The following is a 15794-nucleotide window of genomic DNA, read 5'->3' as shown; positions in this document are numbered from 1 at the left end:
GTAATATGCCGTGTCTGTTTTGGAAGAGCCTCCTTTAGAAAGCAGCCATGTATTTTGAAATCTACTGGTGCCATCTTGTCTGTTTGACAGCTTTTGCTTTCCTGGAATTTTTCCTGCGCTCGCCGCCAATTCTGAGACACAAGTTGAGTCATAATGATGGAATGGCCAGCCAACTCTCCTCCTGCTCCCCACACAGTCCAATTCAAGGTGAATCCTGATAGCTGGTGCATGAGGAGACTGGCCACATGCTGGAAATTCCTTGCTAAATTAAGTTGCTAGTTCATCAAAAACATCCTCCCAAGCATGCACAGGATGTATTAAGTTATGGTGGGGTAAGGGATCAGCTTGTCACACTGACATTTCGGCTCCTTGGCAGAAAGAGCTGAATCTGGTTATCTCTTTCAAGAAACTGGATCTGCAAAGGGTCACGCTGCAATAAATTGGTGTAACTAGAAACCTCTCTCCAGGCCTATGGATGTCTGATGACAACTTTGCTGTATGCTCCCTGCCCAGAAACAGCGACATATAAAATACGGTGGTACCTCCGGTTACAGACGCTTCAGGTTACAGACTCCGCTAACCCAGAAATAATACCTCAGGTTAAGAACTTTGCTTCAGGATGAGAACAGAAATCGTGCGGCGGCGACAGCAGGAGGCCCCATTAACTAAAGTGGTACTTCAGGTTAAGAACAGTTTCAGGTTAAGAACGGACCTCCAGAACGAATTAAGTTCTTAACCTGAGGTACCACTGTACGCATTATGTGCTGGCAAGCAGCAACAAGTCTCAGCTTAATTAAATCAATCAGGAGAGGGGGAAAGTGCTGGGTGCTTGTTGGTTTCAGGGAAAGTATCTAAAATGCTGTGTTCTTGGCAGCGACTGGTCGTTCACTGTGCACTTTTAAGCGTGTATAATTCACTGGCTCAAGCTGTGGCGTAATTTTAAGCTTGCGTGTGTGTTTGTTGACACTGGCTCTGCCTCCTGCCCCATTAAAACCCCACCCACAGAAGAGGAAGACGCCATCCCTAGAGCGAAATGTACACTATCAAACAGGAAAGCACTTCATCCATTAGAAGCCCTCCTCCTGTGTGGAATTCCTGTGATAAAGCATACAAATGAGTAGCTATGCAGAAAACGTTTTTGCTTGATGGTTTAAAAAAGGTGTTTTTAGGCTGCCTTTAAGGGTAAAAACCCTTTCAAGGCAGCTTACAAATAAAATAGAATAAAATGCAGCTGTGAAACTTTTTTATGCTCATAGAATCGTAGAGTTGGAAGGGACCGAGAGGATCATCTAGTCCAACCCCTGCAATGCAGGAATCTTTTGCCCAATGTGGGTGTGGCGATCACACAGGGTCCCCGGACGTTTGACGGTCTATTGATCCCTGTGCCACCACTGTGATTGCCTCTTCGCTGCCACCAACCCGTTTCTCTTGGGTACACACGGAGTCCAGACAGTTGTTAACATTAACAAATGATCAAGTTTATTTTTATAAGCATGAACAAGTTTAAGGTTTCAGTTAATTTTTCTTGTCAGTTTCTTAATCTTAGTTCCTTTACTGTCCTATACGTTCCTAACAACTTCAAACTGATTACAGTGGTGCCCCGCAAGACGAATGCCTCGCAAGACGGAAAACCCGCTAGACAAAAGGGTTTTCCGTTTTGGAGGTGCTTCGCAAAACGAATTTCCTATGGGCTTGCTTCGCAAGACGAAAATGTCTTGCGAATTCCTGCGGGTTTTTTCCCCTCCCCCCCTTTTCCCCAAGCCGCTAAGCCCTTATCAGCTGATCCGCTAAGCCGCTAAGACGCTTAACAGCTGATCGCTAAGCCGCTTATCAGCTGATCCGCTAAGCCGCTTAACAGCTGATCCGTTAAGCCACTAAGCCGCTTATCAGCTGATCCGCTAAGCCGCTTAACAGCTGATCCGTTAAGCCGCTAAGCTGCTTATCAGCTGATCCGCTAAACCCGCTAAGCCGCTAATAGCGCTAATCCGCTAAACCGCTAATGGGCTTGCTTCGCAAGACGAGAAAACCGCAAGACGAAGAGACTCGCGGAACGGATTCTTTTCGTCTTGCGAGGCACCACTGTATCCCAACTATCTGACTCCACCTAACAGTTCCTCTCACTCTCTCACCACACAACTCGACCAACCCACAGACTTATCCTCCCTCTTCCTTCTCCAACTCCCAACTGACTTCCAAACAACTCCAACGCTAACTCTAACTCCTCCCCTTGGGTTCCCACTGGCCAATCACTTCACACTCATTTAACCCGTTCCTTATAACCCACCTAGGAGGCAAACGCCACAGTGGGGCTCAAACCCACGACCCTGAAAATGAGAGTGGAAGGCACGTGGTGGGAATGTAAAAAAGTAAAAAGTTTCTGGGAAATTATATATAATGAGATGAAAAAGATGTTGAAATACACATTTATTAAGAAACCAGAAACATTCTTACTTGGCATTGTTGGAGATGATATTAATAGACAGGATTGTAAGTTGTTTTTATATGCAGTGACGGCGGCAAGAATATTACTGGCACAAAAATGGAAGCAAGAAGAATTACCGACGAAAGAAGAATGGCGGATGAAATTAATGGAATATGCAGAATTAGATAAATTAACAGGAAGGATTCGAAACCTGCAGGACCAGAGATTCTTAGAAGATTGGAGTAAATATAGGAACTATTTGAAAAGCAATTGTAATGAACAGATTACGCTTATAGGACTGCAAGAATGAGGACTATTTGAAATATTGCAAGAAAGACTATGAAGAGAATTATTAGTTAATGATAATTAAGAGTAATAGAGAAATTAAGAAATGCAGAATAAGTGATAAAGAACGGAAAATCATCAGAGGTTGTTGACGGAAGTCTAAAATATTGTATAAGATAAGAAGTTATGTTAAAGAATTGTTAAAAATGATATGTAAAAAAACCAATAAAAATGTATATATAAAAAAAGAAAAGAAAATGAGAGTGGAAGGCACAATGTTTCACATGGGGTGGAACTGTAAAAAAAAATAAAGGAATTCTGGGAGGTAATTTATAATGAGCTCAAAAAGATGTTTAAGATCTCCTTTGCAAACAACAATCCTGAAGCCTTTCTTTTGGGCATAATGGGCTTGGATATTCCTAAACAGGTGAGGAAGATATTTTTATATGCTACTGTAGCATCAAGAATGTCAATAGACAGAAATTGGAAAGGTGGTTCAATTCTGACTAAACTGAAATGACAGTCGAAACTGCTAGAGTATGCAGAACTAGCAATGATGATGGGAAAACTAAGAGACCGCACTGCACAAACATTTATCAAAGAAAGGGGCATGTAAAAAAAATATCTTAGGGAGCACTGTAAAAATCTGAAGTCGTTGGCAGGCCCAGAATGACTTCTGTGGAACAGTAGAAAATCTTAGGAAAATAAGACAATTGTGATATGTTATGATTGAAAATGAAAAGTGTGTTATATCAAATATGTTGTGGACCCATGATGGGGTGACCGGAAGTCGCTATAGAAATTATGTAATTATTTTTTGATAAGGTGTATTATTCTTTTGATGACTGTTTGTTTGCTTTTTAATCTCAATAAAGCATAAAATAAAATAAAATAAAATAAAATAAAATAAAATAAAATAAAATAAAATAAAATGAGAGTTTCATGTTCTACAGACCGAGCTATCCACCAGCTGTCAATTTTTATTTTTATAAAAAAGATGGAAGACAGCTAGTCAAAAATACAGTGGTACCTCGGGTTACATACGCTTCAGGTTACATACGCTTCAGGTTACAGACTCCACTAACCCATAAATAGTACCTCAGGTTAAGAACTTTGTTTCAGGATGAGAACAGAAATCGTGCTCCGGCAGCGTGGCAGCAGCAGGAGGCCCCATTAGCTAAAGTGGTGCTTCAGGTTAAGTACAGTTTCAGGTTAAGAACGGACCTCCGGAACGAATTAAGTACTTAACCTGAGGTACCACTGTACAACAAACATCCGGCACAAAAAAATTACGAAAAATACATTTCATGACTTTGAACAAACCCATCAGCAGAAGAACCGAATCAGGAGAAGCAGATAGCAACAACAACAACAAGGCCTTTGCCAACATGGTGACCCCCCAAGATGCTACCAGGCTCCAATGTCCATCAGCCCAAGCCAGCATGATGAATGATCACAGGTGATGGGAGTTGGAATCAAAGCACCCGGAAGGGGATTTCTGAAAACCATGGGAGGGCAGGGTAACTATTGTGCTCAGGTTCTGCTTGAGAGTTTCCCACAGGCATCGAGTTGGCTGCTGTGAGAACAGGATGTTGGACTAGATGAGACACTGGAGTGGTCCAACATGCTCTTCTTACATCCTTATGAGGGCATCAGGTTGGCAAAAGCTGCTTTGGGACTTCCGTAAACAACTGGAGCGATAGGATTGGCTGGAGCTCAGCTGGCAATACAGTGGTACCTCAGGTTACATATGCTTCAGGTTACAGACTCCGCTAGCCCAGAAATAGTGCTTCAGGTTAAGAACTTTGCTTCAGGATGAGAACAGAAATCATGCTCCGGTGGCACAGCGGCAGCAGGAGGCCCCATTAGCTAAAGTGGTGCTTCAGGTTAAGAACAGTTTCAGGTTAAGAACAGACCTCCAGAACGAATTAAGTACTTAACCTGAGGTACCACTGTACCTCCTAGAGAACATAGGGACTATCGTTTTCTCCATGAAATCAGATGTAAGTGACTACTGCTACCATTACCTTTGGTGAATGTGTGGACTCCCTACACAACAGATGGGAAGAATCTACTCATATCTTATCCATTTCTGCAGCTCGACAGAAATGGACCCTACATCATTGGATAGCTCAGCTGGTTAGAGCGTGGTGCTAATGATACCAAGGTTGCAGGTTTGATCCCCATATGGGACAGTGGTATTTTCCTGCATTGCAGGAAGTTGGACTCTATGGTCCTTGGGGTCCCTTCCGACTCTATGATTCTATGATCTCCCCTGTAACAGCAGCCATACTCCATGCTGGCATAAATGCTCATTAACTGGGTTCTTTTCTGTGTATCATCCTGAAAAGCACTGGCAATAATAATAATAATAATAATAATAATAATTTATTTATATCCTGCCCATCTGGCTGGGTTTTCCCAGCCACTCTGGGCAGCTTCCAACTGAATATTAAAAATACAGCATCAGACATTAAAAACTTCCCTAAACAGTTGTCTTTTATAGGTAAAATAGTTGTTTATTGCCTTGCCATCTGCTGGGAGGGCGTTCCACAGTGCAGGCACCACTACCAAGAAGGCCCTCTGCCTGGTTCCCTGTAACCTCACTTCTCGCAGCGAGGGAACTGGCAGAAGGCCCTCGGCGCTGGGCCTCAGTGTCTGGGCTGAACGATGGGGGTGGAGACGCTCCTTCAGGTATAGAGGACCGAGGCCATTTAGGGCTTTAAAGGTCAGCACCAACACTCTGAATTGTGTCATACAGCCTTCTGACTTGATGAAAGGTTTATTGTGCACACCTGTGGATTATCCCTGAGTTATTACCAGTTTCAGGGATGCGGGTGGCACTGTGGTCTAAACCACTGAGTCTAGGACTTGCCGATCGGAAGGTTGGCGGTTCGAATCCCCGCAACGGGGTGAGCTCCCGTTGCTCGGCCCCAGCTCCTGCCAACCTAGCAGTTTGAATTCACATCAAAGTGCAAGTAGGTAAATAGGTACCACTCCTGTGGGAAGGTAAACGGCGTTTCTGTGTGCTGCTCTGGTTTTGCCAGAGGCAGCTTAGTCATGCTGGCCACATGACCCAGAAAAACTGTCTGTGGACAAATGTCGGCTTCCTCGGCCAGTAAAGCGAGATGAGCGCCACAACCCCAGAGTCGTTCATGACTGAATTTAACTGTCAGGGGTCCTTTACCTTTTTTGTTACCAGTTTCGGTGGCTTGTAGCAATCATGGTTCCTCCCCACGGTCGTTCTGTGCAACACAGCAGTTGATTTACCACCAGAGACCTGCTTTATGTTGACATATTGATGCGGCAGGAAGAGCTGTCAATAATGCCTCCCTCCATTTCCAGCAGCTTTGCTGAAGCATCATCCATCATCAGTCACGTGTCCCTGAGCCTCACACGAGAAGGCAGGAAAAGCTTCCTTCAAGAGGCTTAATAAGTACCTTTCAGGGGGAACATTGGGAGCCATTTGCTGGGTGTTTGTTGCATGCTAATTGTCAGAGTGTCCTCTTCCTTAATGTCAGTGGAGATAGAAGCATGGCTCCTTCAGTCCTGGAGAAGGGAAGAAATACTCCTCTCAGCTCAGCAACTCTTCTGCACAAATATAGGAAAGTGTTCTTAGCTTAAGGTTACCAGATTTTTTTTCAATGAATCCAGGGACACTTTTCAACTTCCTACTAAATTGATGGGACGCAGGTGGCGCTGTGGTCTAAACCACTGAGCCTAGGGCTTGCTGATCAGAAGGTCGGCGGTTCAAATCCCCACGATGGGGTGAGCTCCCGTTGCTCGGTCCCTGCTCCTGCCAACCTAGCAGTTCGAAAGCACGCCAGTGCAAGTAGATAAATAGGTACCGCTCCAGCGGGAAGGTAAACAGCATTTCCGTGTGCTGCTCTGGTTCACCAGAAGTGGCTTAGTCATGCTGGCCACATGACCCGGAAGCTGTACGCAGGCTCCCTTGGCCAATAAAGCAAGATGAGCACCACAACCCCAGAGTCGTCCGTGACTGGACCTAATGGTTAGGGGTGCCTTTACCTTTACTAAATTGATGGATTTTGTCAGGGGACTGATTTGTAAATCTGGGGACTGTCCCCGGGAAACGGGGACGTCTGGTAACCTTATCTTAGCATGTAGCACTCATGGTATCAACCATCTCTGAAGTGAGAGGGGAAGAAGAAAGGGCCCATCTAAACAAATAGCTTTTTGTAGATCATCAGCGCACTGAATCAGTGTACGGCACACACTCACAGATTATGGTGCTGCTGATCTCCTGCCTTATCTGTGCTAGTTCAGACAGGATATCATGAGCCCCAGTTGAAGGTACAGTGATTTTTTTTTCATAGGGGAACAGTTACTTTTCAATTCCACCACATATGATAAAATGTACCTTCTTTCTCTTTACACTTCCAGCACTTATTGGAACTTGTTTAACTACGCTTGATCTGCATGAGAATCCGCTCAGATGTTTGGTGGTTTGTAGGTTTCAGTCTGGAGTACTAATTCAACATGCTGGACACCTTATGCCTGGCTCTCTGGAGGGATGAAGAAGGACTCCTGTAGAACTCAAGAATCCTATTTAATAATAATAATAATAATAATAATAATAATAATAATAATAATAATTTATTTATACCATGCCCATCTGGCTGAGTTTCCCCAGTCACTCTGGGCAGCTTCCAATCAAGTGTTAAAAACAATACAGTATTAAATATTTAAAACTTCCCTAAACAGGGCTGCCTTCAGGTGTCTTTTAAAGAGAAGATAGCTGCTTATTTCCTTCACATCTGAAGGGAGGGCGTTCCACAGGGCGGGCGCCACTACCGTGAAGGCCTTCTGTCTGGTTCCCTGTAACCTCACTTCTCGCAATGAGGGAACCGCCAGAAGGCCCTCGGCGCTGGATCTCAATGTCCAGGCTGAACGATGGGGGTGGAGAGATATTAAAGGGTGTGGGGTTTTTTTGGGGTTTTTTGGAGTTGCCTCTCCCATTGTCAACATTTAGTACAGTACTTCAGTCATTAGTAGAAATTGCACAAGGCTGGTTCAAATGTTACATTACAGCTCTCTGTGAAATGAGAACAGGGCATCCCTGGTGAGGATGCATTCATGCAGAATACTGCCTAGTATGCAAAAGCTTTCCAGATACAGTGGTACCTTGGTTTTCGAAAGTACCGTATTTTTCGCTCTATAACACGCACCCGACCATAACACGCACGTAGTTTTTAGAGGAGGAAAATCCGTAGGCATGCCACCCGTAGGCATTCCCTCCATAACACGCACAGACATTTCCCCTTACTTTCTAGGAGGAAAAAAGTGAGTGTTATGGTGCAAAAAATACGGTAATCTGTTTTGGAAGACCATTCGAGTTCTGAAACGTTTGAAAAACCAAATTGAGAAATACATGCTCAGCGGAAGCTGTTCGACTTACAAGGTGTGTTCAAAAATGGAAGCATTTGCGTTCTAAAACTGAGGTACCACTGTATATAGTTATGGTGTTCCTAGTAGCAATATTTGGTATTACAGCGGCACATCTTTAAAGCTACTACTGCATGTGCATGTCATCCTGCCATTTTACCTGTGGAGAGGATGGTTCACTTCTCTCTGTGAACGTGTTTCTAGGGTCAGTCATGTGACATTCTTCTGTGATGTGTGAACTCAGGATAGGAGATGGAAGCTAGAGTCGACCTTGAACAAAATTTCCCATAAATTTCTTGTCAACAAGAATAGAGCAGTGCATCATAGATTTCCCCTGCTGTGTGTCAGTTTAAGAAATTAAACACACCAAGGCATTTATTTGCCAGAGCAATCAATTCCCAATTATCCGTTCTCATTAGCAGAAGCGACCCTGGTGATAAACTGTTAGGATAAGCCAAACATTTAGAAAACTTGGGTACATAATTCTAATTTGGAGTGCACTAGGTTCATTAATAGTGTTTAAAAGCTGGATATTATTTAAATTGAAAGCGTTGGTGTGTTTTTTCTTTTTCTTTTTTTCCTACTCATGCATAATAAAACAGTATAGTGATTACATATTTCACCATTAAAATTTAATTCCACTTTTTAAAGTGTTTTGTAAGTTGAGCCAAATGCTCCAGTCTATAAATTGCAAGGAGAACTCCTAGCCTGGCTTTTAGTTGGTATAATTCGAGTTACAGAGTGTGCTGGGACTTTGTCACCCTGATTGGTGATAATCTGGCAAAACAAAACTAGCTTTGAGAGTACTGAAGGAGAGGGGGGAGGCGGGAAAAGAAGGAATATTAAAAGGTCTGGTTACTGAGTTATTCCTGGAGTTGCAGGTGGCTGCTGAACATCTACATGAAACCGCTGGGTGGGGTTATCCAGAGTTTTGGAGTATGTTGTCCGCAGGATGCTGATGACGCTCGGCTCTATTTCTCCTTTGCGTCTGCAGGTGAGGCAGTGGAAGTGCTGGACCAGTGTCTTGCCTCAGTAATGGACTGGATGAGAGGCAACAAACAAACTCAATCCTGTGGAAATGTTCAGGGATGCAGGAGAGGATATATTGTTTGACTATATCCTTTCCAACTTGTGTTAACAAGTTCTACAATTTAGCAGAGTAACATTCCCCTTTTTAAACTTGCACAGCGGATGCGTTTGCTCAGGCTCGCTAAAGCCTCTACAATAAGTTTCCTTGGTAATTTCTCCTTTAGTCCCTCATAGAAAGATAGGCATGACACAGTCTTCTATAAAAGTATTAAAAGAGTTTACTTACACATTCTGTTCACAAATGGATCCCAGAAGGCAGGCTTGGGCTACAAAAGTAATATACACCTGGAAACTATCCTATCCCATAAGGAGATAGCTCCTTTGAGAGCATCTCAGACTAAGCAGACGTTGCTTCTTCGATGAATGTGGTCAGAGAGAGAGAGATGGTGGCCTCCGCTGAGGTGTTTTATTACCTACATAGGTGAGGTCATGCTCACCTCTGGTCACATGTAGAGGAAGTCTGTCCCAGCCTAGGAGGAAACAGGAAGTTCCGACTGGTTGTTCCAGACATCCCCTTTTTATGTCCACTCTAGGGATGTTGTACTTGACTGCTCTGTGTTTTACATCCCACAAATCCAGATGAGGCACTGCTAGTGGGTGGTTCCCTAGATTGGATGGGTGGGAGATTGCCTAGTCTTGATAGGGCTTCCTCTGAAAGACCAGGGTCGTAGCTTGGGGGCACGCCTGTATCCTTTGCTGTCCCAAAGTAGGTGTTCAACATGCTAAAGCAAGTTGCTCCTTCTTCTGCATAGCTTATTTGGTGGGGTTCAGGCTGAGAAAAGCTCATGTGGAATGCAGAGAATTGCCAAATAGCCCTCCAGGAGATGACCAGGTTGTCCCTGCTGTCTGTCTCCATGACATCCCCATCTATCTCCATGATGCCACCAATTCCTACTAGCCTCTGTTTGGCCTGTTTTAATGCTCTCTAGCTTTTACCATTTAATTATCTATTCCAGACCCTCCAAGTGTCCCTATTTTCCAGGAATATCCCCAGATTTACAGATGCCGTCCCGGTTTCTGATTTGATCCTGGAATGTCCCACTTTTTCTTAGGATGCCCCTATTTTCATCAGAGAAATGTTGGAGGGTATGGAGTTATGCGACCCCCAAGCCAAGGAGATAAATAACTATACAACCTTTAGAAGACACCTGAAGGCAGTCCTGTTTAGCAGGGGTCAACAAACTTTTTCAGCAGGGGGCCAGTCAACTGTCCCTCAGACCTTGTGGGGGCCGGACTATATTTAGAAGGGAAAAAATGAACGAATTCCTATACCCCACAAATAACCCGGAGATGCATTTTAAATAAAAGCACACATTATATTCATGTAAAAACACCAGGCAGGCCCCACAAATAACCCAGAGATGCATTTTAAATAAAAGCACACATTCTACTCATGTAAAAACATGCTGATCACTGGACCATCCACGGGCTGGATTTAGAAGGCAATTGGGCCGGATCCAGCCCCCGGGCCTTAGTTTGCCTACCCATGCTGTATAGGGAAGGTTTTTAACGTTTTATTATTATTATTATTATTTATATATGTTGGAAGCTGCCCAGAGTGGCTGGGGCAACCCAGGCAGATGGGTGTGGTAATAATAATAATAATAATAATAATAATAATAATAATAGCATTGAACATCCTTAATTTCATCAGAGAAATGTTGGAGGGTATACTATTCTGACCGATTGTTTTAACATTGCAAACCAGCTTTGGCCCTGAATATAGAGTCTGCACGTGGTAAAGAGGGGCAGCTGGAACTCATGAAGATACCAAGTATAGTGTTGTGTTTTACAGCCTTTCTCTGGCAATAATAGTTTCTAGCCAAATGCCCCATTCTGGCAATATTGGGTGCAGCACCATCATATAGATCCATCAGCACATAGATCTGTGCTGGACTCAATTGCAAGTCGAGAGAGGAAGACAGCCTATGATAAGTTATTGTTAAGATTACGGGGCTAGCTTTTGACCTGGAGCCTGTTACGGAATGTTGTAAAGTAATACAATAGTTTCTGGTTAACCATAGCACTGTCTTGGGATGTTCAGCTGCTCACACAACACAGCAGATAACCGGACTGCAGAAACCCCAGGTGGTATCTTTGCTTTATAGGCAATCAGCTATTGGCATCTTTCCACATTCAAATGGAAGGAAGAGGCGGGGGGGGGGGCGGTTTAAGAACTGCTATGAGATTTTTCTATTCTTTTAACTCAGCATGAAAAGCCTAGAATAGTCAACACACTTAAATCAGTTGGGGGTGGGGGTGGGTGGAAGGGAGGGAAGGACCAGAATAATGGTTGCCAGATCGTAATTTTTAGAAGGTTAGGCTATTGTGCAGCTGGAGATCTTTTTATTTTTATTTTACTTTAATGGAGCAGTGTTCCTCAAATCATATAAGGGGCTATTTGGCAGGCTTAGGAACCCCCAAAGCCTTCTACTCGCTTGAGCAATGGGAAGGCTTCTAAAGGAACTCAGGGATGTTTAAAAACCAAGCTCCTCAATTTACAGATCTCCATTAAAACTGGGGGCAATGGGGATGGGGCGGTCAGGAGGATCTGAGTTAATTTCCCAAGGTTAGACATGAAACAAGGAAGAAATGCTAACCTTGAGTTTTGAGTCTCCTGGCTGAAGAGGATTCGCAAGGCTCTGGGAAAATTGAGAACAGGCTTGCGTTGCTGGAAAAATGTCTGCTACTTTGCAGAAGATTTAATATCTCCTTCACCTCCAGTGTAAATTAGCTCTGGGCACCTCAGGTGCAGCCAAGGAAATGTTTTCTGGCACTGATTTGTTGTATGTTACATCTCTGTCCTGCTTGGAGGAAGACCAGAGCAGACAGATAAATCTATCATTTAAAAGCTTGTGGGAGAGTGAAAAATATGTTTTGCTTCTCCTGTTTTATTGAGAAGAGTACAGTATTTTCAGGCTATATCTAGTGCCTTCGCCTGTAAATTCACTTGTGGCTCTAACACGGTGCTGGAGAACTTGTTGTTGTTGTTGTTGTTGTTGTTGTTGTTGTTGTTGTTGTTGCTGCTGCTGCTGCTGCTGCTAGAATGCACCTCACATCAGCCCCAGTCAGGATGGCCAGTGGCCAGGGAGAAGAGTTGGAATCCTGCAACATATGGGATCCTCATAACAGAGGGTCCTGGTTGCACTCGGGACCCAAGAGCTCACTTGACAGGGTTAAAATGGGGAGGGGGGATAGGAGCAGGAAGTCCTGGCCATTCCCCTGGGATCATGCCAAGGGGTTTTAGCCAATAGCCAGTAGGTGGCGTGATCCCAGGGGCTTTAAAAACGGCAGTGTGATGCAAGTGGGGCACTTGCTTCGCATCTGCTGAACACCCGCCCACCCTCCCTAGTTTAGATAGAGTTGCTTGGCCTTGCTTTGGTTTGGGTCGCCTGTTTTGGAACAGGGGCTGGGTAGGAATTTTTTTCCATTTGGCAGATTGGCATTAAGCCATTTGGTATTCGCCTACCCCTTAGCAACTTGTCACAACTTGTGAGGTGGCGGTTAGGCATTGGCTCAGTTGGATTGTGGGGAGGGGAGGTGCGGCCATCACCTGCCCCTCCAGGAATCTGGGGGTCCTGGATCTCGTCTGAAGTCTGCTTGAGGGGCTAGGGCCATGCCAGGACCACAGGAACCCTGGGGTGAGCTTAGGTTGTTCCTCATTGACCTTGCTCCCTCGTTTGGTTTACCCCATTGGACGATCACCCTGAGAGGTGGAGTCAGTTATAGTGGGGAGTCAATGCCTAAGCCAATACCACTCACATGATTCTATTTCAATAAAGTTGTGGCCAAAATTTGCCCCAAAACTTAAACTAATATAAGGGTCCCTGTGTATTTTTGGGGGGTGGGTCTTGGGGCCTCAAGACGCAACTGGAAACTGAACGTATACAAGCCCTTCTTCAGCAACAGCATAGACTACAGGTGAAACCATCTGGGAATCCATGCATGGTATTAGCCTCACTGGGTAGTGAGGCCTGTGGGGCTTCTAGTAGGGATACTCCTGAGTGTTCAATTTTAATTTGAAACAAGCAAACAAGAACACAGTCTGGTGTTATAAAAATTTTAAGGTCTCAAATATAGAATAAATGTTCATAAATGCATACGTATCTAAATATATGAACCATGTGTCTGAAATAGTACGGGAGAGCAATCCTGAAGCAATTTTGACTCTCCCAATGACCTCAAATATTCCTCTGCGGTAAGGGAGGCAAATGGGGAAAGCCTTCCCATTGTCTTTTCGCTTACAAATCCTGTCTTAGTGGTGTAGTGGTTAAGAGCAGTAGATTTGTAATCTGGGGAACAGGGTTCGCGTCTCCGCTCCTCCACATGCAGCTGCTGGGTGACCTTGGGCCAGTCACACTTCTCTGAAGTCTCTCAGCCCCACTCACCTCACAGAGTGTTTGTTGTGGGGAAGGAAGGGAAAGGAGAATGTTAGCTGCTTTGAGACTCCTTCGGGTAGTGATAAAACGGGATATCAAATCCAAACTCCTCCTCCCCTTCTTCTTCTTCTTCTTCTTCTTCTTCTTCTTCTTCTTCTTCTTCTGAATAGGGTGAGCCTGTGACCTGGATTCAGGAACAAAAGTATTAACTATCACAAAAGAATAGCCAGGCTGCCCAGGTAATGCAATCAGTGAGCATTATCAGGTATCCTGGCAGGCAGGATTTCTGCTGTAGACCGCCTCCTTCTGTGGTGTATGTATGATGTTTCAGGGGGGTGGTCTTGGGCTTCAGGGTAGGCAATTTCAAAAGTCTGTGTAAGGGCTTGCACACCATTGTTCAGGTTTCTCCTCCCTCCTGCGTGTGGTGAGTGGGGACCCTGTTGCAACAGTTTAATAAAGATCAGGCTTACTAATCGCTTTGCTTCTCAATATTCTCTGGTTGGCCTCTGTTATTTTCTCCTACTGATAGGGAACCCACTTAAGGACTCTATGCGGGCTCTGGGATACCCCATAAGGGAAAGGGAGCAGTTTTTCTTATAACACTGCTTGGAATGAGAGATGAGTGAATCTGTCGGTTTTGTTTCTTGATTTACCAGTCTCAGGTTCAGTTCTGCACATGTGGATGTTAGGGACTGGCTGGGTGAGGAGGGTTGACCAAGAGGCCCCGAGGGAAAGCACAGAGGGAGAGAATTTGGATCCTGGCTCCTGCTGGTGGGAAACCGGCCACACCCCAGAGGAGGGGAAGAGCTGGGACGTGCTGGAGGCTGAGAGCTTAGAGGAAGATGAAGAAGAGGAAACAGGCAGGTGCCCCAGTCCACAGGACTCAGACTTGGCAATGGGATTTGCAAGCCACACCCCCCCGCCAAACATGGCAACTAGTGCATGTTACCAAGCAGAGAGCCAGGAAAAAACAGAGAGGGGCTCTTCGGGCTCGCTGTAGACAGAGGGAAGGGCCTGACAAAAAGATGGTTAGAGAGGGAAAGGCGGGTTACAAGCCAGTCTGGGCAACTGCTTTATCTAGACAAATGGAAGTTTCCCATATATCTCTGTTCTGCTCCCTTAATAATGAAACTATCTGTAAGTTGGGACGTGGGTGGTGCTGTGGGTTAAACCACAGAGCCTAGGACTTGCTGACCAGAAGGTCGGCGGTTCGAATCCCCGCAACGGGGTGAGCTCCCGTTGCTCAGTCCCTGCTCCTGCCAACCTAGCAGTTTGAAAGCACATCAAAGTGCAAGAGGATAAATAGGTACCGCTTCGGCGGGAAGGAAAACGGTGTTTCCATGCGCTGCTGTGGTTCGCCAGAAGTGGCTTAGTCATGCTGGCCACATGACCCGGAACTATATGCAGACAAACACCAGCTCCCTCGGCCTATAGAGTGAGATGAGCGCGCAACCCCAGAGTCGGTCACGACCGGACCTAATGGTCAGGGGTCCCTTTTATCTGTTAAGTTAGTCGGTATTTCCCGGTCTTTCTCTGATCTGCGAATGACCTGTTCTCCTTGGACTCAGCTATACAGCTGGAAATAAAACATTTAAAATGTATTCTAAGTGCAATATACAATGTGACACTAGGTGAACCTTATGGAAACAGAAATTGTGCGGCGGCAGCTGGAGGCCCCATTAGCTAAAGTAGTGCTTCAGGTTAAGAACAATTTCAGGTTAAGAACAGACCTCCAGAACAAATTAAGTTCTTAACCCGAGGTACCACTGTCGATTCCACCCGGCTTGCTGACAGTGGATTCATTCTGAACACTTGTGTGCAATTATTATTTTTTTTGCAAAGCAATTTCCCTAATTATAACACACACACACTTGCCAATACAGGAATGCATACACACGCTTTACTCTAGCAAATGCATTTTTGCACATATTACTTGCCTCGAGTGCTGCGCTGCAAAATTCACAGAAGTGTGCATTTCAAAGGATGGCTCTCATAACGTTTGAAAATGTGAGTAAAGCAAGTTTGCTTTTAAATGTGAACTGAAACAAATTTCTCCCCTGTCCTACTCAAACGTGTCTTTGTACTGGGTCAAAAGGAACCCTTGCTTCCCTGAGGATATGACCACATCTGGGGGAAAGGAAGCCTTGAAGCTTGAAGCTGGACATGATAGCTTTTTAGGGAGGGAGTTTGTGGTGTGGAGGCCTGCAGCTATG

General features: G+C 44.8%; 1 protein-coding gene across 2 annotated transcripts in view; it reads right to left on the bottom strand.

Annotated features, from left to right (window-relative positions):
• LOC308471035 (arylacetamide deacetylase-like 4) overlaps positions 1-15794 on the bottom strand; it is a 56754-nt gene that overhangs the window by 18149 nt on the left and 22811 nt on the right. The window contains exons 1-4 of one of the 2 annotated variants that reach the window (XR_013982696.1): positions 11803-12050; positions 8973-9153; positions 8274-8383; positions 5895-6256 (exon numbers count right to left, since the gene is read on the bottom strand). Coding sequence is in view for 1 of the 2 variants with exons in the window: in XM_080994922.1 (XP_080851048.1) it covers positions 4119-4151 (33 nt within the window). In the remaining variant the exon portion in view is untranslated. Of the gene's footprint in view, positions 1-4118; positions 4284-4734; positions 4843-5894; positions 6257-8273; positions 8384-8972; positions 9154-11802 lie in introns of those variants that run through there. The other variant, XM_080994922.1, reaches the window with a different exon arrangement.

This window comes from Podarcis pityusensis (genome assembly GCF_964106645.2).
Source record: "Podarcis pityusensis genome assembly, chromosome: 2".
Taxonomy (NCBI): domain Eukaryota; kingdom Metazoa; phylum Chordata; class Lepidosauria; order Squamata; family Lacertidae; genus Podarcis; species Podarcis pityusensis.
This window is presented reverse-complemented; position numbering and strand designations above follow the sequence as displayed.